General features: G+C 35.7%; 1 protein-coding gene across 13 annotated transcripts in view; it reads right to left on the bottom strand.

Moving 5' to 3' along the window:
- Positions 1-22,161, bottom strand: part of LOC127969145 (caskin-2) — a 62,278-nt gene extending 40,117 nt beyond the window's left edge. For 4 of the 13 annotated variants that reach the window (XM_052570900.1, XM_052570904.1, XM_052570901.1 and 1 more), the window contains exons 1-2: positions 21,886-22,137; positions 21,168-21,516 (exon numbers count right to left, since the gene is read on the bottom strand). Coding sequence is in view for 12 of the 13 variants with exons in the window: in XM_052570904.1 (XP_052426864.1) it covers positions 21,168-21,261 (94 nt within the window). In the remaining variant the exon portion in view is untranslated. Of the gene's footprint in view, positions 1-6,980; positions 7,330-7,698; positions 7,917-12,245; positions 13,191-13,360; positions 13,461-13,558; positions 13,643-13,749; positions 13,851-14,000; positions 14,140-14,300; positions 14,470-16,444; positions 16,608-16,700; positions 16,897-17,070; positions 17,241-21,167; positions 21,517-21,885 lie in introns of those variants that run through there. The other 9 variants (XM_052570897.1, XM_052570894.1, XM_052570905.1 and 6 more) reach the window with 8 other exon arrangements.
- Positions 22,162-24,299: the final 2,138 nt, after the last annotated feature.

A 24,299-nucleotide genomic window follows, 5' to 3' on the forward strand; every position in this document is an offset into this window, starting at 1 on the left:
ACAGCACAGTAAAATACAAGCTAACAACTTATTCTCTTATTAGTACAGCCTCTTATTAGCAACCTCTCAATAATCTTGCATTAAAAATGAAGACTGTAGAAAAAGAACTTTCCATCTCTGCATAAGGTTGAACAACTTAGCTACAGTATAACTTTAACCACATGGGTTTCAGCATCTTTATGTCTGGCTCACAAGACCCAGCAGTCACATTCCTGTTATCCCACCAGCCTTTGTGACAGTATGTTCAAAGGGAATTACCACCACAAAATAGGAAAAAGGTTTTACTGTAAGACCTTTCCAAAACATTGGATCTTGGCTCATTTCTTAAACAACGTTCTGCCACATGATGAAAGCCTCTCTGAACAAAACAACTGGAAAATTGTCAAGGTGTCTGAGCTCACTGTCAGTGGATTAGAGGAGATAAACGAAGGACCTGGTTATGTAACACACAACGTGACTGTGCACAAAGGTGACTTACTGGCTCAATGTACATTTGAAATAATGTAAATGATCTTGCAAAAGACTCAAACAAGGTTTCACTGCTAAATTGTCATTCTGCAAAATACAATTTATCTTACCCACACTCGACTATGAACAGTTTTGGGAAGGTTTCTTTGGAAATGTAATCAATTACATATACAAATGACCCTATTTAAAATGTCGTGTATGTTACGATTTAAATTACATTATTAATGTAATTGATTACTTTTCTACATTTCTAATGAACGTTTTTAACTGTTAATCATTTTCAAACATTTAAACCAGGCAGGGTTAACCTTAGAGTAGTCATGTATTTGTCTCAACCCTGTTACCGACACAAGCGTTACTAGATACTATAGTTTAATTAGAACTCATATGCCACTGAACAATATAGGAATTAGCTAAATATACAGAGGGGGATCTTTAAAAAGTTTGAATTTTACACAGACAAATCTTTAAAAACAGGGTCAACCCTAATCAATGTCATCCCTGTTACCCACATCAAAACCTGTGGCTCTAAAAAGTAACAGGTTTGATAATTTCAAACTAATTTGCTAATTGCTAGCTAATATTCAAGTTCACAAAAGCACATATTGTACATTTGAAAGGATTTTACATGTAGATATTGATTATATTAAAAGTAAGAAATAATTGTTTAAATTTACATTTTAAAAGTGGTAACAGGATTGACATTGCATGATGGCCCCCCTCAGTCAAACCTCACAAATCATAAAAAAAACAGAACATTATAGAGGGGTGAGAGAAACATACTTGTGTTTTAAGTGTAGGAATCCTGGTTGACAGATGATGTAATCTCCTAGAAATGATGTCACTTGAATGCACATTATGGCACCAGGGGTTTTTAACAAGGGTTTACGGTAACAGGGCTGACATGAAATCAGGGGACATCAAGAAAACGACTTGTGTATGCATACTTATGCCAAAAATCAATACTTAACAATAAGACTTTATTTTGAACAATATGCAAAATGTGATTTTTATATAATTTCGCAAATTAAAAGTCCTGCTGAAAAAGAAAAAAATCAGTGAGGGATAAGCCAAAAACCTCATCTTTATCAGCATAAATGCCATTTAAATAATTTAAAATAATATTTAATTGACCTTTTTGATGTAAAATTTATGAAAGCATATTGTTACCGTTGTTATTGTTACTGTATTGTTTTTAAATTGCACATTTATTTGTTGTTATACTAAATCTCCGTTTCATTATTTCAAAAGGATGCAAAAGGCAATGATTTCATGGAATGACCCATAATTAAATCAGACTACTAAATCATGTGATACATTATGTAAATTCTAATATATCTTATAATATCTTAATATTTCTCTTACACTGATTTCTCCTCAAAACTATACTATAGCACCTAACAGCCATCTTACATCGAAGACTACCTGCATATCCATGATGGTAATCTTTCTCTTTCTCTTTAAAATGAAAATCTTTAGCCAATCCTGTATGAGAATGTTAGAAAGAAGGTATTTAAGATAATCTTTACAGACTGATCCTAGTCACTCACTCGAAGGAAGATAAAATCAATACAATGAAAGCACACACATGGTGTTCTGATTTCATATCTCTCGAATAGTCTGGATACATCACCTGCTCTTGTAAGGTTGTTTTGGTGCTGATGACTGTAAACAAAGCTGCTGAGAACCAGTCAGCTCAAATTAATCTTACCTTTACCTTGCTAGTCTGTGTATAAAGACTTTTCTACAAAAAGGACATTTTTATCATGGAAGCTTCAAATAATCATTTTTGTGAAATTAATGCTGTTGGAAATAACTAGGCCAGTTACACCTTGTTTAAGAAAATCTGCTCTGAATGAGCTGAAGCTCAGTGGATCATATGTTCAATGGCCAAAGTGATACCAAAGATTATGTTAAGTTTTGATGTAGGTCATTATTTAGCTTTACAATGCAGAACATTTGGGTCACAGAGGTCAAATATAATCTTGGCTATTGTCTCACTATAATAAAACAAAACTACAAAGGGCATGTCTATGTAAGTGCAATATTTATTCAGATACATTTACTCTAAAATTTCTTCTTCAAAGTGGTGATTTCTTGCTTTGGAATTACTTGCACTAGCTATTACATAAGCCGATGAGGATATGAATGTGTTGAGATTTTTGAAGCCCATAGAGATTCATAATCATTTGCATCGACAATGAAACCAGAAATGAAACAGGAAAGGTGAAACAAATCATAGCTGAAAAGTTAAGTAACAACACAACTAAATCACGCCTATATTTATTATAGCTACAAACAATCACTTGTCCCTCTGACACCATGTACTAACCAGAAGGGATGCTGTGTTTTCAGCAACAAGTGGTTTGTCTCTCTTCACCAAAAGAAACAGAACATATTTGATATTTTAAATGTACAGCTATGTGCTGTGGGATCCATACCCATGAGATTCCACAGAGCATTGCCACAAAAACAGAAACCAGATGATCACTAAAATGCCATTACTAGAGTTTTGCCTGGTTTAGGCACAGTTTGGAAATAATGCAAAACAGGGTTTACGCAAAACTTATCCTTTACACTTTGATGAAAAATATAATATGGTGTATAATATATAATATGTAGTATGGTGTCACTGGTATAAAATGACCAGTAGAATACCCTGTGTGAGCAAAGTCGGTAAGTTTTCCAGTGCGCTAACTTCAGCAATTTCAGGAAGAAGAAATAGTCTCTACAATCAACAATCACTTCAAGACAATTAAAACAAAGACAGAGGAGTAAATGTGAGGACCTAGATGTAAGATGTTGTATGTGTACGCTGTTTGTGTTTTCTACAGTAGACTTCATGTTCTGTAAACTAATTAAGCTAAAAATAGTTGATGTATGCAAGCTCTCACATCATGCTTATAATACAGTCCATCCTTTAATTAATCTAGTTTTGATGAATATTTAAAAGCTGACTGCAAGATGCAGGACCGGTTTGCTAAATTGAAGGAACGGCAGACTTACAGTTTATACTAGATCTATCGATGACTGACAACATCGCTCAAGGATTAACTCACTGAGCAGATTCCAAAACAGTCCTGAGTAGCCTGACCCATCTGTCATGAACAAGTGGAGCGAGTATTAAAATGTGTACAAGCTTGTGTAAAACATGCTTTTTGTGGAAAAGCTTGTTTTTCAGTCAGCTCATATGGAACTGCTATTTTTACCACAGTGTTTTACTGGGTTTCAGCATTTTTAGGGGAAAAAAGCGACAAAGCAAAATGGCCCAGATGACGGTTCACTGAAATCCAGCTCTCTTTAAAGTTAATCTGCCAGTTTGCCATATGGGTTATCCCTGATTTGTAACAAGACAGGTGGGGGTAGACATGAACTTTCAGAGTTTGGTAAAATGAAGGAGGCGGTTAAGAAATTCAGGTTTAATGCTCAATTTAAGCCATACTAGATACAGTGTAGGAGCATCTCAATACATTAGAATGTTGTGAAAAAGTTCATTTATTTCAGTAATTCAAGTCAAATTGTGAAACTTGTGTATTAAATAAATTCAGTGCACACACACTGAAGTAGTTTAAGTCTTTGGTTCTTTTAATTGTGATGATTTTGGCTCGCGTTTAACAAAAACCCACCAAATCACTATCTCAACAAATTAGAATACTTAAGACCAATAAAAAATTAAAAAATAAAAATTTAGTGAATTGTTGGCTTTCTGGAAAGTATGTTCATTTACTGTACATGTACTCAATACTTGGTCAGGGCTCCTTTTGCTTTAATCACTGCCTCAGTTCGGCGTGGCATGGAGGTGATCATTTTGTGGCACTGCTGAGGTGGCCACAAACTGGTTTGCCCAAGTTTTTTTGACAGTGGCCTTCAGCTCATCTGTTTTTTTTTGGTCTTGTTTCTCATTTTCCTCTTGACAATACCCCATAGATTCTTTATGGGGTTCAGGTCTGGTGAGTTTGCAGGCCAGTCAAGCACACCAACATCATGGTCATTTAACCAACTTTTGGTGCTTTTGTCAGTGTGGGCAGGTGCCAAATCCTGCTGGAAAATGAAATCAGCATCCTCAAAAAGCTGGTCAGCAGAAGGAAGCATGAAGTGCTCCAAAAACTTCTTGGTAAACGGGTGTAATGACTTTGGTTTTCATAAAACACAATGGACTGACACAAGCAGATGACACCACAAATTGACTCCAAGCAACATGAGCTTCTCCACCCTTCCTGCAGACTCTAGGTCCTTGGTTTCCAAATGAAATCTGAAAAGAGGACTTTGGACCACTGGGCAACAGTCCAGTTCTTCTCTTTAGCCCAGGTAAGACGCCTCTGATGTTGTCCGTGGTTCAGGAGTGGCTTAACAAGAGGAATACGACATATGTAGCCAAATTCCTTGACCAGTCTGTATACCTTGACCCCAGCCTCAATCCATTCCTTGTGAAGTTCACTCATTTTCCTGAATCAATTTTGCTTGACAATACTAAGGCTGCAGTTCTCTCAGTTGGTTGTGCATCTTTTTCTTCCACACTTTTTCCTTCCACTCAACTTTCCTGTTAACATGCTTGGATACAGCACTCTGTGAACAGCCAGTTTCTTTGGCAATGAATGTTTGTGGCTTACCCTCCTTGTGAAGGGTGTCAATGATTGTCTTCTGGACAACTGTCAGGCCAGCAGTCTTCACCATGATTGAGCCTATTGAACCAAACTGATAGACCATTCTGAAGCCTCAAGAAACCTTTGCAGGTGTTTGAGTTAATTAGCTGATTGGCATGTCACCATATTCTAATTTGTTGAGATTGAATTGGGGGGGGGGGTTATTAAATGTGAGCAAAAACATCACAATTAAAAGAACCAAAGCCTTTTCTTTAAAGTCGGCATGAAATTAAAATTCACTTATTTTAAATGTTTAAACCAAGTCCCCTCTCTAAATTATTTCTGATAATCTATATTACTCAGATGTAAGTCATAATACAAAAGAGATGATCTGTCTCTTCTTTCGTTTCAATGCAACTTTAAACAAAAAGTAAGGCACATCAAAACCTGCCCAATTTCTGCTCAAAACTAGTCCAAATGAGTTTTGAGGGGGATCCCCCAGTTAAAATCACGTTTGGTTGGTAAAATACAATTTTTTTTGGTGGGGTTCCCCTGGTAAAATTCATATTTTAGGTGGTAAATATTACGTTATTGGGGTCGCTTAAACCTGTGGACATGACAACCTGTGGCATCAGTGTTAAAACCATGGACTTGGCAACACCAGCAGTTACACCTTAGTGAAAAATAAATATACTGAAATGTATTTGAAATACATTTATTTCATGCTTAGTATACTACAAATACATTTACATGTTTACGTGCTTAATAAAAATACCCTACAATTTTACTTTTGCTATATACCAAACTGGTATACTTAAATTGAAATAACTAATTTAGTGATAAAAGTAGTGCTGACAACATCCAACTAAAGATATACTGAGGTATAGCTGATTGTGCTAAAGTGGAGCTATTGCAAGTATACTTCACACTTGAAATATCTTGCATTTAAAGACCGACAATATTAAAAAGATCATACAATCATCATCAAGAGTGACATTAACACACATTTTAGGCTTTATTTTAAGAATAACGTTTAATTATAATTTGTATATCAGTAAGAAATGCATTTATTTTAAATGTATTACTCTTTTACTAGGGAAAAGTAAGTAAATGAGGGACTTTTTTGGAAAATTGATATGGCATTGTGTAACAAGAAACACATTCAAAACTAAAAAAAAACTTCACACTGCCATTAATATCCTGTAGCAGAATATAACCACAATAGTGTTGACTATAAGTGTTCAGCTATGCAGGGGAGTTCACAGACTGTCTGCCCTGCCATGAACTGACCCTGTTTGGCCTCCAGTTGAAGCAGTCTCCATCTGCTTGGGGAAAACTTACAGACTGTCCTGAAAACATCCTCTGCAGGTGCACTACACCAACTTGGCCAACAACTGACCCTTGACCGTCTAGTGAGTAGGCTTTAATGTGCCATTCTAACTGCAGTTGATGTCTGAAGGTACCTATTTACATGTAGTGTTTATGTGAAGTGAATACATTACTGGAATGGTCAAGAGATGCTAATGGTCTTTTCATGTTCAGTTTGGATGCAGCTGTTGTTTGGTGTCATATAGGGCTGATTAGTGTTATTGCCACTGCTGTTGCAGCTCAGATGTTTAATTAATGACTCCCTGGTGGTTAATCTTAATATTAGACACAACAACATCTTAGCCAAATCGAATCAACAATTTATGGGCTTGAAAATGAATTCTTCACCTGGAATGTAATCTGGGACATAAGAACAGCATTTTTAAGAAAGAGCATAGTGTGTATCAGGCTGCAGATTATTTTATTTTAAATATTTTAAATGTGAAACAGAAACTTTCAGAAGACAGTTAATTTACGTATAATCTGGCCTGTGGCTGATAATGTTTTCAAATTGCCGCTGCCAAAAGAAGAAATAAGTATGCAAAAAAGCAGCCTACTTACTATTTCGGTTGGTCTTGATCTTGGCCAGAAGTTTATGAGCTAAAGGAAGGTCTCCATTCTTCACAGCCAGAAGAAGGTCCTGCTCCTTGCCCATGGCTTTCGTCCAGCTTTCAGAAAAGTGTTATAATCCGGATTCAGAATGTCATGATCTCTCGGTTCATTAAACTTTGGACTTGGCTTTTGTTTACCTAATCACTTTTTGGTTTGCTTTAATACATATGGTCTAAACATTTAGCACACTGAGCTTTAATTTAAGGTCCTGTGCTACATAAAGTAGATGATTTCTTTTGAGCAGCGAGAATATACTGAATGTAAGCCATCCTTACAGCCAGAAACATCACAAGGACACCTAAAGGGAAAACAGACATGCTGTATTATCAAGGCTCTGTATAGATTCATATACTCTTTAACATAATATTCGTACATAAAACGCAACTTTGCTGCAGCTGTTGTTTTAAGAAAACGTCTCATGGCGTCTTGAATCTGTATTTTTATTCATAATAAACAAGCAACCAATCACTTCTAAAACAACATAAGAGCTTGTGATCGTTTGGATATTATTAAAAGTACAGTAGGACGAATAGTGAGACGTTGAAAATAACCCTAAGCATGAATGACAACTTTCCTGAATGGTTACCTCTCTAGGTGTTATTTAATCAAATTGTAAATAAGTAATGCACTTGTCGTCTAGAGCTGTAGGATCACGTAGCCTACTCACCAATGCGTAGTCAGGGCGATAAAAGCGCTTAGAGCCACTTATTCCTCGAAACCGACGAAGTTTATGAAGTATAATCCCGTTTGTGTTTTCTGTTTCTGTTCGGGAAATCGCAAAAGCGCAATGCCATACTTGAACGTGTTTGACACAACACAAGTGACCGGTGCGTGAGCGCGCGCGCGCGCGGATCAGTCACGCGCCTCTCTAGTGCTCGCTCTTCCTGAAAGGTGCGCTTTGAAGACTCTTATATTCCAGAAAAAGGATTCCATAAATGACGAATATCTCCTACAAAATACTCTGTGCGTTCAAATTACTGGATGTAAAATTACAAAAGATATACATATCATTTCATGTTATATTTACAGCTTGACTTTATACCATAATTGTTAATTTGTTGCTAATTTAAAAGTTATTTCACAACGGACTTCGTATTCGTTGATGGAAATTTAGTCATTTAAAACATCTGGGACTCCCATGTTAATTCGTTGTCGTTTCTAAAGTTATCGCGACATCTGGTGTCTGGACGATGTAATGTCCTGACAGCTCTTGGCGGGAACCACAAACTAGTTGAGGGTTGTCAAACTCAATTCCTGAAGGTGCAGGGCCCAGGCTAATTTGAAATTTAAGTATTTGGAACAAAACTTTTCAAGGGCTCTGGCCCTTTAGATATTGAGTTTGACATCCCTGAAAAAGTTGTTAATTTGGCACCTACTGATTATGCCCCTTAATGTCACACAATATGCAAAAATTATTTGCAAAGAGATCTGACTCAAAAACACTGTCTCAACTACATTTTTTATCTAAGTATTTGGGTCATTTCAAAGATTTTCTTGTAAGAAACCCAGATTCGTTTAGATAGGCTACTGTATCAGATTTTCGCAAATAGATCCAGATAAATTGGTCGTCATGAAATTTCTTCCAGGTTCTCATCTCCAAACGCTAATCATGAATAGCATAGTTTAGTGTGTTTGTTGTCATAGTAGTAATGGGATATTTCTTATTTTAACCATAGACTCTCACCTGCAAGAAAGCAGAAAAAAAACATGGCGTTGCTATAAAACAATAAGCCCAAGGGTCAGTTCATCTGATAAAATCAATCTGAACTATTATTATTATTATGGATATTATTATTACAATAACACTTAGAATGTCACATGTGTGCTTAGCCAGCAGAAGAGTAAATGCTCCATTAATTGGATTAATCATTGAAGGTTGTGCAGTTTTTACAAAGATGCACCAAGAATATGCATTAAGTGTCTCAAACTGAATGATAAAGTTTGCCGTCTTTAACTTAACTATGTTAAATTGAATGTCCGAAGCAAACTTCTGAAATCATCACCAAATAAATTAGAACACCAAAATAAGACTGCTCTGTTTATCTGGCAATCTCAGGTGCACAAAAGTTGTGTTTGTTACAGCAGTAGTTTCCCTAGAAGATTCTCCCTTGAGATTTTAAAGTCCAAGTACTAACCAAGTACCAAATCATAAAAGTACTCCACATGGCTCTGGGGGGTTAATAAAAACATTCTGAAGTGAATTGATGAGTTCATTCATATTTAAAACCTTATAAATCATAATCTCTAGCTTCCACATTCACGAGAGAGTGACGGTCCAGAAGATGACGTAATGCAGGCATAGCATAAGCTAAGTTTTGTTTACAGCAAAGGCTTATATTGAAATTATGCTCCATGTGGAGTAATTGTTATGATGGATGGATGGATGCACTATTTTTCGGCTTCAAAACCTTGACACCTATTCACAGCCATTATAAAGTTTGGAAGAGCCGGGACATTTTTTCATATAACTAATATATGTATTTGTCTGAAAGTAGAAAGTCATATACACATAGGATGTACTTGAAATGATGGGGTAATTAAAATATTTGGGTGAATTAGCTGAGGTTAAAGCTTTGACAAGACATCCTGATGTAACATAATAACTTTGAATGATTTCATCTGCCAAGCAAACTTTTCAGTTTACCTGAACACATAATCAGTAGAGTCAATCTCCTTTTCTAGCCCGGAGCCATTGAGAATGCCATCATTCCCATCAACAGCACAATGAATACATCCATCCTTCACTCTTATGGGTACTTGTAGTAACTGAGTAGATGCTATAGTTTAGGGATGGTGTCAACAGCTGCTTTTGTGGCTATAAAAAAGAACAATTGTGCATTATTCTAAAACTATGTCTTTATAAACCATATACCGCATCACATTTATGCTTTCAGATTAAACAAACCTCTGCAATTGAGTCCCATATAGCCAAAGGGGTTGTTGAAGTGATGAAGTCGGTTCCACTCACTCGAGTTGAGATGATCACTTTGTAAAAACAGCTGAATGTTTGGATTAAAACTTCTCCTTAAACACAGGATTAGAGGAATTTCACAAGGAGGCCCCACATTTCTGGAAAAAAAAATATAAAATACGTCTTTAACCCTATAAAGCCTGACAAATGAAAAACAGTTTGAAAAGTTGTATGTGCTAATGTGATTTATGATAAAGGGAGAATATAGAGCTCATGCTTGAGTGGAAAAAAAAACCAATTTTCTTCAGAGTCCAAACTAAGCAAAAATCCGCTGTTTGGTAGCCTACGGTTGTTACTTTTCAGCAAGATACCCTCACCTGTCACCAATTCAACTGCTTATTTTAGAATGTTAATTTTTTTTTTTTTTACTTGGATACCCTATAAACATTCAACTTATTTCACCTGTCTTTACTTATTCAGAATGTGTTGCAGCCATCAATATCTCTTTTAATTTACAATTTAATATAATTAAGTTGATCAGTTAAATATTGTAAATCTTTTCTTTGTAGTTTAAATAAAAAGTCATTTAAATAAAAATCAACCAATGAGAAAGAGACTGAAATAGAATAACCAAATCAAAGATTTTTGTGCTAACAGTTAGTAAAATGTATCGTTTTCTAGGGGGAGAAAATGACACATGGAGAAATCATGCACACCTACAGTAAGTTGCCTCGGTCTAGTAAATGTTCATTTTAAGATATTATCAACAATGGAAAAGTTTTTACATTTTCTTTGCAAAAATCACTGAACACCATGATTTAAAAATTGACATTTTAGAATTACACTTAAAAGGCCTTTTACTTGCAAAAGATAAAACCTACCAGATCTGAACAATCTGTTCTTCACAAAGACTGTAAAAGAATAGAAAGCCTCCTTCTGCTTTTGATGTGTTTGTGTTTTTAAAAAGTCAGACGGTTTCACAAATTGTCAACCCCTCCTTTCGTGGAATTATAGTCCAGTATGATTTCTGGCTTCAGGTCCTCTCTTGCACTCAGTGATGCATCTCTGTGCATCGTACTCATCACAAGGACGTTCTTGTTTCTTTTGGGGCAGTAGGAAACCACTGTTGCATTTTCAGAGAAAACTAATTCTGATGAATGCATGTTTCTGCCCTCCATGTTCAAAATCGCTCTTCGTAGCTCAGGTTTGTCATTTGTAATTTGCCATTCATTTTGAACACCATGATTTAGCTTTTTGAAGTGTGTTTAGTTAGGGTTAGAGCACTTTTAGATACACTTACTGTTTAGAACTGGAGTTGATGCCCTGAGATACATAAAATAAATGTTTTTATTTTGTGTCTGTACAGTTGCTTTTGAAAAGCTACCTATGAGGGTCAAATTGACCCGCGAACATCACAAACATAATAGTAATTTTGTTTGTATATGTCAAAAAACATCAGCATGTTGAAACTTTGCATGCATGTTCATGATGATGAATGAGAAAAAGTCACACACACAAAAAAAGGTTTCATATTATTTCAGGTAGCTTGAAAAAATAAGTGATAGGTCATTTTTACCATCTGTGGCTGACAAAATATTCTTCTCTATTGAAATAAGTGTGGAAAACCTTTTTTTTTTTTGCTTCATAAGGTAGTAGAAAAATAAAATAACAAAATATTTCCAATAAATTTTATTATTTTGGGTCAGTAGAGCATTAAAATATGAGGGTCAAATTGACCCGCGGATGTCACGAACATAATAGTAATTCTGTTTGTATATGTCAAAAAAACACCAGCATGTTGAAACTTTGCATGCATGTTCATGATGATAAATGAGAAAAAGTCACAAAATATCAAGAAAAAAAACATAGGTTAACCAGTATTTCCAACAACTAGAAATCTAAAGGGGTCAAATTGACCCGCAACATACAAGGGTTAAACACTGAATACTGAGATGGCTGTCTAATAGAGTTGGCTTTGGGGAAAAAAATCTTTGGGGAAAAAAAGTACACATACACAACATACACAAGATTAATGTTCAGATACAGTTTGTTCTTCACAAAGACTATCAGAATACAGTCTCTTTCTTTCTGTCTTTGATGCGTTTGTGTCTTTGGTAAAGTCTATTGATTCTAGAGGCACACAATTTCTTCAAAGTCTTTAGCTTTGCTTTTCTGGCATGTGGCAAGAATAAGTTTGTAAACCCTTTAAAATATCAACATTTCTACACTGATTATTATTCATAAAATCTTAATTCGTCTTTTTCAAACAATTATAGACAATCTGAAAAATACAGATCCGTGTATTTTCTGAGTTTTTATTGAATACATTCAGTAATCGTTCACATGCAAGGTGAAGAAAGTCACCTAAACATTTTCTGTAACTGCTTATAAGACTTTTGACCAATTTTGAACCATCTCACCCCACAAAGCTCTATCAGTTTATCAATATTTCTGGGATGTCTTAATGACACCCTGACAAATATTCCCTTCTGTTCTCTCCCAATCCTAAAATAAACACATGGTTTAATGATGCATTGAATTTGTACTGTCAGATTACAATTTAAACAAACTGTAGTTAAAATAACAAAGTCTTCCAAAGAAGTATGCTACTTTAGATAAATCAATGAGAAAACAACTTTGTATTAGTCTGTCATGTTCATTCATGTTGTTTCTGAAGTTTGATGATGCTTATCAATACACAGTTCTGGAAGAACATTTGTTAGATAGGATGAGCTATAAAAAGTATACTGTAGATATAGATAAAAATAAATGAGAAAAACATATTCTTTAAGAAAATAGACATTAGAATAAAAATATGCATAATAAAAATCCAATTTATACGCTGTGAATTTTTAATGTAATGAAGAACAAAGATCGAACAAACAAACCAAGACAATTTTAAAATTTAAATATCACCTTCCTCACCTTTTAAAAAAGCAAAAACAAAAAAGGTAAAACTGATAGTACAATCTTTCACTTGGAGCATATTACAGAGGTGTCATTTCATTTTTGTCCAAGAATTGTAAAATAACGCCTGTTGACAGAACAGAGAGTCTTCTTCTGTTTTCGATGTGTTAGTGTCTTTGGAAAAGTCTAATGATTCCAGAGTCATGCAGTTTCTTCCAAGTCTTTATCTCCAGTCCATAGTCATGGTTGATATAGAAAATTACATTTGTTTTTTTTAACTTTTCATAATAATAGTTGGAGTACTTATGGTGGTCTTCTGTGATAAATCCATAGGCGTCCACCTGATATTGAACAATAAAGCATTTTCAAGTAATACTTATAAGGTATTAGTAATTTATGTCCAATACGATTATAAAATGAGAACAGAAAATAGTATTTAAGAGTACTTCCAGTGTTAAACAACTTGATGAATAAGCTGAACGAATAGAAAATAACTACTGCGTTTACTTACAATATCACATGTGTGAATAGCCAAGAACAAAGCAAACGCTCCATTGGTCGGTCGGTACAATGACCAGTGAATGCCCTGCATTTGTTTGGAAGGCATTAATCTGTTTTTTAAAAAAAACATGAGTCATTGAAAAGAAATAGATCACACTTAGATTGTTGTATGATTAGACAAACTGCTCACTAGTTACATAAATGTTACCTGTTGCGAATGTATCGAAGAAAGTCAGGGTGAAGAACATAGAATCTACTCTCGTTAAATTTCCCTTCGAAATATTTCAGTGGCCTATGCGAGAATAAATGCAAATGGGTTTTTTTGTTTCATGCTGAGGTAGAGCCTCTGGTGCAATGCTATTCTGGCATGGTTTGAAAAACTAGAGCTGGATACTGTACCTCACACCCTTGAATGACCCGTTGGCTTCTTTTCCCTGCAAAAGGCCTTGGAGCCACTCAAAGTCCCTCCGGCCTTCAGGGATCATTACATATTTGATACCCTATTAAAAAATGAAATTTTGGGGGGATCAAAAAAACCTTGTGAGCTTGTGTATTTATATAATTAATTCTCAATGAAGAACACAGCAGCACAAGCAAATTGTATGGAATATTAGTTTTTTAAGATAGAGTCCAGTGTAGAATATACTGACCTCATCTTGTGGAACACTGTTAAAGCCGTACTTTTTTAAACTCAGAATGTTGGAATACAAGGAAAAAGCCGTGTGTATATAAACTGATGTTCTATTTCCAACATCCTCCTCGTAACCTTGAGTAACAGCCCCATTTACTCTGTTTCAGAACACACACAGTCAAGACCTCAGTAAAGCAGGCTGTTATTGTCATGCATTATTATTAACATAACTATTTAATTCAGTTATCAACTCTCCCTAGCCATATTTGACTAAGCTAAATGATTTTATTAATAAACGTTAACATGTTTTAACTCTTACCGAAAAACATAATCATGGGAGTCTATCTCTTTGCCCATCTTTGAGTTATTGAGAATGCCACTAGAGCCCACAACAGCACAGCGGACACAGCCATCCTTTGAATTTTCATGCACAGGCAGTAATATTGAAGACTTGGGCTTTGGTATCAAATCCACTGCTCTTTTTATCTCTTCAGTAAAAGACAGAAAAACACAGTTTATGAAATGTAAAGTGCATATAGGGACAGTAGGTCATCTAAAGGAAAAGTTGACCCAAAAATTAAACTTACTGAAGTTGTACAAACCCTTAAGGCCATACGAGATGTAGATGAGTTTGTTTCTTCATCGATTTAGCATTACATCCACCAGTGGATCCTCTGTAGTGAATGGGTGCCATCCCATTGAAAGATCGAATAACTGATAAAAACATCACAAGTAATCTACAAGTAATCCAAATGTCTCCAGTCCATTCAGTAATTAAACTTCATAATCCATAATAACTCTTCCTTGAGTCCATCCCTAATGTCCGCAAAATCCACATACTGTCACGGTTCATGGGTTCACTGACTCATTTTTGTTCTGTGTGTACGTGTGTGTGTGTGTGTGTGTGTGTGTGTGTGTGTGAGTGGGTGTATCAGTGATTTCTGCTGACTGGTTGGTCAGTGCCAGCTGTAGCTCATCAGCTCAGCTATTTGAGACCTGCGCTAACTGTCATGTGTTGTCAGATTGTTAGTGTTACCGCTGTGTTCCTGTTCTTCATCTAACTGGATTTTGGTTCTCCTATGGATTGCATGTTCCCTGGGATATCAACGGCTGCCTGCTGTGTTCCTGCGCTACCAAGAGTAACTCATTTCCTGCACATGCTTTATTTGACTCTCTTCAAAACAAATTATTTCACATTCCTCCTTTGTATTTGTGACATTTGTACCGTTTTAGTCTTCACTTGTTAAGTGTTTAATCTGTCCATCTTGATGGACTTGTTTATTACAAACATGCAGTTTTTCACTTTACAACATGTTAAGTGAGGGTCTGGAGTTGTGTAGATTATTGTGATGTTTTTTAGCAGCAGTTTCATTCTGATGGTACCCATTCACTCCAGAGGACTGGTGAGCAAGTGATAAAGTCTCCAAATCTGTTTCAACGAAGAAACAAACTCATCTACATCATAGCCTGAGGATGAGTAGTTTTTATTTTATTTTATTTTATTTTTACACATTTTCATTTTTTGTGTGAACTATTCCTTTACTTCAAGTGTGCAAGTTTAGCTAAATCTACAGTGTTTGTGGACTAATGGTTATTTAAAGAAAAGGGGGAAAAAAGTTCCTTTTTTAAATCAAGATTATAGTGAAACATTTAAAGGGGTCAAATGATGCGATTTATAATTTTTAATTTCTCTTTGGAGTGTTACAAGCTCTGGGTGCATAAAGAAGATCTGTAAAGTCTCAAATCCAAAGAGATATTCTTTATAAAAGTTAAGACTTGTCAACAGCCCCCTAAAACTGCTTGTTCTAACACGCCCCCACACGTCTACATCACTATGTGGAAATATTTGAATAATGCCAACCAGATGTTCACACAAAGGTAAGGTAAAATAATGCTAACACATGTTTTTCAGCTGCAGTACTGAAAGAGTGAATAAGTTTATTGACTGACTGACTACATTTACTACCATTATAACACAAAACTCGATTTTTAGCATGGAAGTTAAAAGAATGTTTTCTTTCCTATTGTCCCTAAATGTCGTTTGCTATTGCTGGGATCTCATAAATAAAATGTCATTGCAAGGGGGAGGGGAAGTTATATTATTTAAAAATTACAAGCACAGATGAAGTTTAAAAAAAAAATATGATGTGCATGAATAAATCCTTTATAATAAACACTGCAATATTCATTTAAAAAAAAATTAATTGGTGACTTGAAAAGATAATGTGGGATAAAATCAACATTATACCACAAATGATTTAAGCTTGCACTGAAGCCATAATGTTTCTTTGAACAAAGAAAAAAACTCACCTGTTTCCATTATTTACAGTGCTATACTCCAATGACACTAAGCTAATGAAGACATCAAGATAACGACCTGCTGCACCCCTTTCTCAAACACACACAATCTACAGACTCTACACACACATATTATGCCAAATCTTTAATTTGCTAGGTTATCACCATTGTACTTGTATTCCATGAAGCCGAAGGGATTGTTGAAGTGTGCTAATCGATTCCATTCTGTTATGTTGAGTAGACCTTTGTACAGCCACAGCTGAATGTCAGGAAGAACTTTCTCCTTGAACTTGAGATCCTCTGTGTTGCAAAGGGACTTTGGACAGGTCTACAGTAAAATGTGATTTATTATTATTTTTCAAAGGATTAAAATGATTTCACAACTTCACAGTGAGAATTGTGTTAGAGAAGAAGGACTTACAGGATCTCTTGCTTCATTGTCTCGCAAATAAAAGTCTTCAAAATCCCACACTGGAAGTTTTGTAAAATTTTTCTTATAGAGAACTGGAATGGGTGTTATGTTGATTTCTTGATCAGTGGAGTAAATGGGTTTTTCACTGTACAAACTAGGAATTCCAAGTTGTGATAAAATTGATGCAGAAATGATGACAGTTTTGCTAATTAGGAGGAAAGTGTGTAGCAAAAACAGGAATAAACTTTTTGTGGTAATCCAGACAGACAAATATCTAATTAAACAGTAATAAATCCCATATACCGGTCATTCGAATATCAAACATACACCTTATAAGACAAATTTACAAAATTAGCAAAAGATTTACTAATTTTCTTACCTGTAAAACTGTTCAGAAAGATTCATCCAAAGCACTAGATAAAGCAGCATGCAACAAGTCAGTATGATGCTAATAACAGCCCAGGCGTTCTGCATATTTCATGACCAGTTTCCACTCATGTCATCACTCTGGCCCCATTCATGTGAAAGATTCACGGTTTTATAATTTACCTATTCAAATGTATTACATCATCAAACCAGTTGTTTATTTCGGGATTACAGTCCGCCTATTGCTATGAATGACATTATTGTCCTATGGCCTGCACTGATCTGGGCAGGGTTTAAACATAACACAGTTTATAAATGAAAAATATAAAGCAAAAGTGTTTTTTATTTTTAAAAATAATAAAATAACATGCATCATTTGCCTATTTTTCATACTAGTAACTTGAAGCACAGTGTCGACATGTAAGATAGACATCTGTCAGCTAGAGGGGGTGATAGCTGATTTTGAATTTTAGTTCAGTTTAGTTCATACTATATTTAACAAGGATTTGAACTGACATGCACTATAATCATTAGAGTAAGTAAAGCTAAAGCACTACTACTGAATTTTCTACTAAACATTTCCAGACTTCTGATTCACTACTTATATTATGTATAATAATGAGCAATAAATACATATATACACATACAAGTAAAAAAAAAATACACATTTTTAGGTTCACTGAAGTCACTGAATTCAACTTGAACTCTCCTTAAAATGGTATTTGAATCTATAATCCACATAACCACACTTTCAAATAGAATAGAGTTTAAGCTGTTCTTGTAAATCACAAGAACAGTGTGATTTACAAAAGTTTTACTGGGTTTCAGCATTTTTAGGGGAAAAAAGCGACAAAGCAAAATGGCCCAGATGACGGTTCACTGAAATCCAGCTCTCTTTAAAGTTAATCTGCCAGTTTGCCATATGGGTTATCCCTGATTTGTAACAAGACAGGTGGGGGTAGACATGAACTTTCAGAGTTTGGTAAAATGAAGGAGGCGGTTAAGAAATTCAGGTTTAATGCTCAATTTAAGCCATACTAGATACAGTATAGGAGCATCTCAATACATTAGAATGTTGTGAAAAAGTTCATTTATTTCAGTAATTCAAGTCAAATTGTGAAACTTGTGTATTAAATAAATTCAGTGCACACACACTGAAGTAGTTTAAGTCTTTGGTTCTTTTAATTGTGATGATTTTGGCTCGCGTTTAACAAAAACCCACCAAATCACTATCTCAACAAATTAGAATACTTAAGACCAATAAAAAATTAAAAAATAAAAATTTAGTGAATTGTTGGCTTTCTGGAAAGTATGTTCATTTACTGTACATGTACTCAATACTTGGTCAGGGCTCCTTTTGCTTTAATCACTGCCTCAGTTCGGCGTGGCATGGAGGTGATCATTTTGTGGAACTGCTGAGGTGGCCACAAACTGGTTTGCCCAAGTTTTTTTGACAGTGGCCTTCAGCTCATCTGTTTTTTTTTTGGTCTTGTTTCTCATTTTCCTCTTGACAATACCCCATAGATTCTTTATGGGGTTCAGGTCTGGTGAGTTTGCAGGCCAGTCAAGCACACCAACATCATGGTCATTTAACCAACTTTTGGTGCTTTTGTCAGTGTGGGCAGGTGCCAAATCCTGCTGGAAAATGAAATCAGCATCCTCAAAAAGCTGGTCAGCAGAAGGAAGCATGAAGTGCTCCAAAAACTTCTTGGTAAACGGGTGTAATGACTTTGGTTTTCATAAAACACAATGGACTGACACAAGCAGATGACACCACAAATTGACTCCAAGCAACATGAGCTTCTCCACCCTTCCTGCAGACTCTAGGTCCTTGGTTTCCAAATGAAATCTGAAAAGAGGACTTTGGACCACTGGGCAACAGTCCAGTTCTTCTCTTTAGCCCAGGTAAGACGCCTCTGATGTTGTCCGTGGTTCAGGAGTGGCTTAACAAGAGGAATACGACATATGTAGCCAAATTCCTTGACCAGTCTGTATACCTTGACCCCAGCCTCAGTCCATTCCTTGTGAAGTTCACTCATTTTCCTGAATCAATTTTGCTTGACAATACTAAGGCTGCAGTTCTCTCAGTTGGTTGTGCATCTTTTTCCTTCCACACTTTTTCCTTCCACTCAACTTTCCTGTTAACATGCTTGGATACAGCACTCTGTGAACAGCCAGTTTCTTTGGCAATGAATGTTTGTGGCTTACCCTCCTTGTGAAGGGTGTCAATGATTGTCTTCTGGACAACTGTCAGGCCAGCAGTCTTCACCATGATTGAGCCTATTGAACCAAACTGATAGACCATTTTGAAGCCTCAAGAAACCTTTGCAGGTGTTTGAGTTAATTAGCTGATTGGCATGTCACCATATTCTAATTTGTTGAGATTGAATTGGGGGGGGGGGTTATTAAATGTGAGCAAAAACATCACAATTAAAAGAACCAAAGCCTTTTCTTTAAAGATGGCATGAAATTAAAATTCACTTATTTTAAATGTTTAAACCAAGTCCCCTCTCTAAATTATTTCTGATAATCTATATTACTCAGATGTAAGTCATAATACAAAAGAGATGATCTGTCTCTTCTTTCGTTTCAATGCAACTTTAAACAAAAAGTAAGGCACATCAAAACCTGCCCAATTTCTGCTCAAAACTAGTCCAAATGAGTTTTGAGGGGGATCCCCCAGTTAAAATCACGTTTGGTTGGTAAAATACAATTTTTTTTGGTGGGGTTCCCCTGGTAAAATTCATATTTTAGGTGGTAAATATTACGTTATTGGGGTCGCTTAAACCTGTGGACATGACAACCTGTGGCATCAGTGTTAAAACCATGGACTTGGCAACACCAGCAGTTACACCTTAGTGAAAAATAAATATACTGAAATGTATTTGAAATACATTTATTTCATGCTTAGTATACTACAAATACATTTACATGTTTACGTGCTTAATAAAAATACCCTACAATTTTACTTTTGCTATATACCAAACTGGTATACTTAAATTGAAATAACTAATTTAGTGATAAAAGTAGTGCTGACAACATCCAACTAAAGATATACTGAGGTATAGCTGATTGTGCTAAAGTGGAGCTATTGCAAGTATACTTCACACTTGAAATATCTTGCATTTAAAGACCGACAATATTAAAAAGATCATACAATCATCATCAAGAGTGACATTAACACACATTTTAGGCTTTATTTTAAGAATAACGTTTAATTATAATTTGTATATCAGTAAGAAATGCATTTATTTTAAATGTATTACTCTTTTACTAGGGAAAAGTAAGTAAATGAGGGACTTTTTTGGAAAATTGATATGGCATTGTGTAACAAGAAACACATTCAAAACTAAAAAAAAACTTCACACTGCCATTAATATCCTGTAGCAGAATATAACCACAATAGTGTTGACTATAAGTGTTCAGCTATGCAGGGGAGTTCACAGACTGTCTGCCCTGCCATGAACTGACCCTGTTTGGCCTCCAGTTGAAGCAGTCTCCATCTGCTTGGGGAAAACTTACAGACTGTCCTGAAAACATCCTCTGCAGGTGCACTACACCAACTTGGCCAACAACTGACCCTTGACCGTCTAGTGAGTAGGCTTTAATGTGCCATTCTAACTGCAGTTGATGTCTGAAGGTACCTATTTACATGTAGTGTTTATGTGAAGTGAATACATTACTGGAATGGTCAAGAGATGCTAATGGTCTTTTCATGTTCAGTTTGGATGCAGCTGTTGTTTGGTGTCATATAGGGCTGATTAGTGTTATTGCCACTGCTGTTGCAGCTCAGATGTTTAATTAATGACTCCCTGGTGGTTAATCTTAATATTAGACACAACAACATCTTAGCCAAATCGAATCAACAATTTATGGGCTTGAAAATGAATTCTTCACCTGGAATGTAATCTGGGACATAAGAACAGCATTTTTAAGAAAGAGCATAGTGTGTATCAGGCTGCAGATTATTTTATTTTAAATATTTTAAATGTGAAACAGAAACTTTCAGAAGACAGTTAATTTACGTATAATCTGGCCTGTGGCTGATAATGTTTTCAAATTGCCGCTGCCAAAAGAAGAAATAAGTATGCAAAAAAGCAGCCTACTTACTATTTCGGTTGGTCTTGATCTTGGCCAGAAGTTTATGAGCTAAAGGAAGGTCTCCATTCTTCACAGCCAGAAGAAGGTCCTGCTCCTTGCCCATGGCTTTCGTCCAGCTTTCAGAAAAGTGTTATAATCCGGATTCAGAATGTCATGATCTCTCGGTTCATTAAACTTTGGACTTGGCTTTTGTTTACCTAATCACTTTTTGGTTTGCTTTAATACATATGGTCTAAACATTTAGCACACTGAGCTTTAATTTAAGGTCCTGTGCTACATAAAGTAGATGATTGCTTTTGAGCAGCGAGAATATACTGATTGTAAGCCATCCTTACAGCCAGAAACATCACAAGGACACCTAAAGGGAAAACAGACATGCTGTATTATCAAGGCTCTGTATAGATTCATATACTCTTTAACATAATATTCGTACATAAAACGCAACTTTGCTGCAGCTGTTGTTTTAAGAAAACGTCTCATGGCGTCTTGAATCTGTATTTTTATTCATAATAAACAAGCAACCAATCACTTCTAAAACAACATAAGAGCTTGTGATCGTTTGGATATTATTAAAAGTACAGTAGGACGAATAGTGAGACGTTGAAAATAACCCTAAGCATGAATGACAACTTTCCTGAATGGTTACCTCTCTAGGTGTTATTTAATCAAATTGTAAATAAGTAATGCACTTGTCGTCTAGAGCTGTAGGATCACGTAGCCTACTCACCAATGCGTAGTCAGGGCGATAAAAGCGCTTAGAGCCACTTATTCCTCGAAACCGACGAAGTTTATGAAGTATAATCCCGTTTGTGTTTTCTGTTTCTGTTCGGGAAATCGCAAAAGCGCAATGCCATACTTGAACGTGTTTGACACAACACAAGTGACCGGTGCGTGAGCGCGCGCGCGCGCGGATCAGTCACGCGCCTCTCTAGTGCTCGCTCTTCCTGAAAGGTGCGCTTTGAAGACTCTTATATTCCAGAAAAAGGATTCCATAAATGACGAATATCTCCTACAAAATACTCTGTGCGTTCAAATTACTGGATGTAATGTTCCAAAAGATATACATATCATTTCATGTTATATTTACAGCTTGACTTTATACCATAATTGTTCATTTGTTGCTAATTTAACAGTTATTTCACAATGGACTTCGTATTCGTTGATGGAAATTCAGTCATTTAAAACATCTGGGACTCCCATGTTAATTCGTTGTCGTTTCTAAAGTTATCGCGACATCTGGTGTCTGGACGATGTAATGTCCTGACAGCTCTTGGCGGGAACCACAAACTAGTTGAGGGTTGTCAAACTCAATTCCTGAAGGTGCAGGGCCCAGGCTAATTTGAAATTTAAGTATTTGGAACAAAACTTTTCAAGGGCTCTGGCCCTTCAGATATTGAGTTTGACATCCCTGAAAAAGTTGTTAATTTGGCACCTACTGATTATGCCCCTTAATGTCACACAATATGCAAAAATTATTTGCAAAGAGATCTGACTCAAAAACACTGTCTCAACTACATTTTTTATCTAGTAAGTATTTGGGTCATTTCAAAGATTTTCTTGTAAGGAACCCAGATTCGTTTAGATAGGCTACTGTATCAGATTTTCGCAAATAGATCCAGATAAATTGGTCGTCATGAAATTTCTTCCAGGTTCTCATCTCCAAACGATAATCATGATTAGCATAGTTTAGTGTGTTTGTTGTCATAGTAGTAGTTATGGGATATTTCTTATTTTAACCATAGACTCTCACCTGCAAGAAAGCAGAAAAAAAACATGGCGTTGCTATAAAACAATAAGCCCAAGGGTCAGTTCATCTGATAAAATCAATCTGAACTATTATTATTATTATGGATATTATTATTACAATAACACTTAGAATGTCACATGTGTGCATACCCAGCAGAAGAGTAAATGCTCCATTAATTGGATTAATCATTGAAGGTTGTGCAGTTTTTACACAGATGCACCAAGAATATGCATTAAGTGTCTCAAACTGAATGATAAAGTTTGCCGTCTTTAACTTAACTATGTTAAATTGAATGTCCGAAGCAAACTTCTGAAGTCATCACCAAATAAATTAGAACACCAAAATAAGACTGCTCTGTTTATCTGGCAATCTCAGGTGCACAAAAGTTGTGTTTGTTACAGCAGTAGTTTCCCTAGAAGATTCTCCCTTGAGATTTTAAAGTCCAAGTACTAACCAAGTACCAAATCATAAAAGTACTCCACATGGCTCTGGGGGGTTAATAAAAACATTCTGAAGTGAATTGATGAGTTCATTCATATTTAAAACCTTATAAATCATAATCTCTAGCTTCCACATTCACGAGAGAGTGGCGGTCCAGAAGATGACGTAATGCAGGCATAGCATAAGCTAAGTTTTGTTTACAGCAAAGGCTTATATTGAAATTATGCTCCATGTGGAGTAATTGTTATGATGGATGGATGGATGCACTATTTTTCGGCTTCAAAACCTTGACACCTATTCACAGCCATTATAAAGTTTGGAAGAGCCGGGACATTTTTTCATATAACTAATATATGTATTTGTCTGAAAGTAGAAAGTCATATACACATAGGATGTACTTGAAATGATGGGGTAATTAAAATATTTGGGTGAATTAGCTGAGGTTAAAGCTTTGACAAGACATCCTGATGTAACATAATAACTTTGAATGATTTCATCTGCCAAGCAAACTTTTCAGTTTACCTGAACACATAATCAGTAGAGTCAATCTCGTTTTCTAGCCCGGAGCCATTGAGAATGCCATCATTCCCATCAACAGCACAATGAATACAGCCATCCTTCACTCTTATGGGTACTTGTAGTAACTGAGTAGATGCTAGTTTAGGGATGGTGCCAACAGCTGCTTTTGTGGCTATAAAAAAGAACAATTGTGCATTATTCTAAAACTATGTCTTTATAAACCATACACCACATCACATTTATGCTTTCAGATTAAACAAAACTGTGCAATTGAGTCCCATATAGCCAAAGGGGTTGTTGAAGTGATGAAGTCGGTTCCACTCACTCGAGTTGAGATGATCACTTCGTAAAAACAGCTGAATGTTTGGATTAAAACTTCTCCTTAAACACAGGATTAGAGGAATTTCACAAGGAGGCCACGCATTTCTGAAAAA

Source organism: Carassius gibelio, chromosome B12, assembly GCF_023724105.1.
Source record: "Carassius gibelio isolate Cgi1373 ecotype wild population from Czech Republic chromosome B12, carGib1.2-hapl.c, whole genome shotgun sequence".
Classification (NCBI taxonomy): Eukaryota; Metazoa; Chordata; class Actinopteri; order Cypriniformes; family Cyprinidae; genus Carassius; species Carassius gibelio.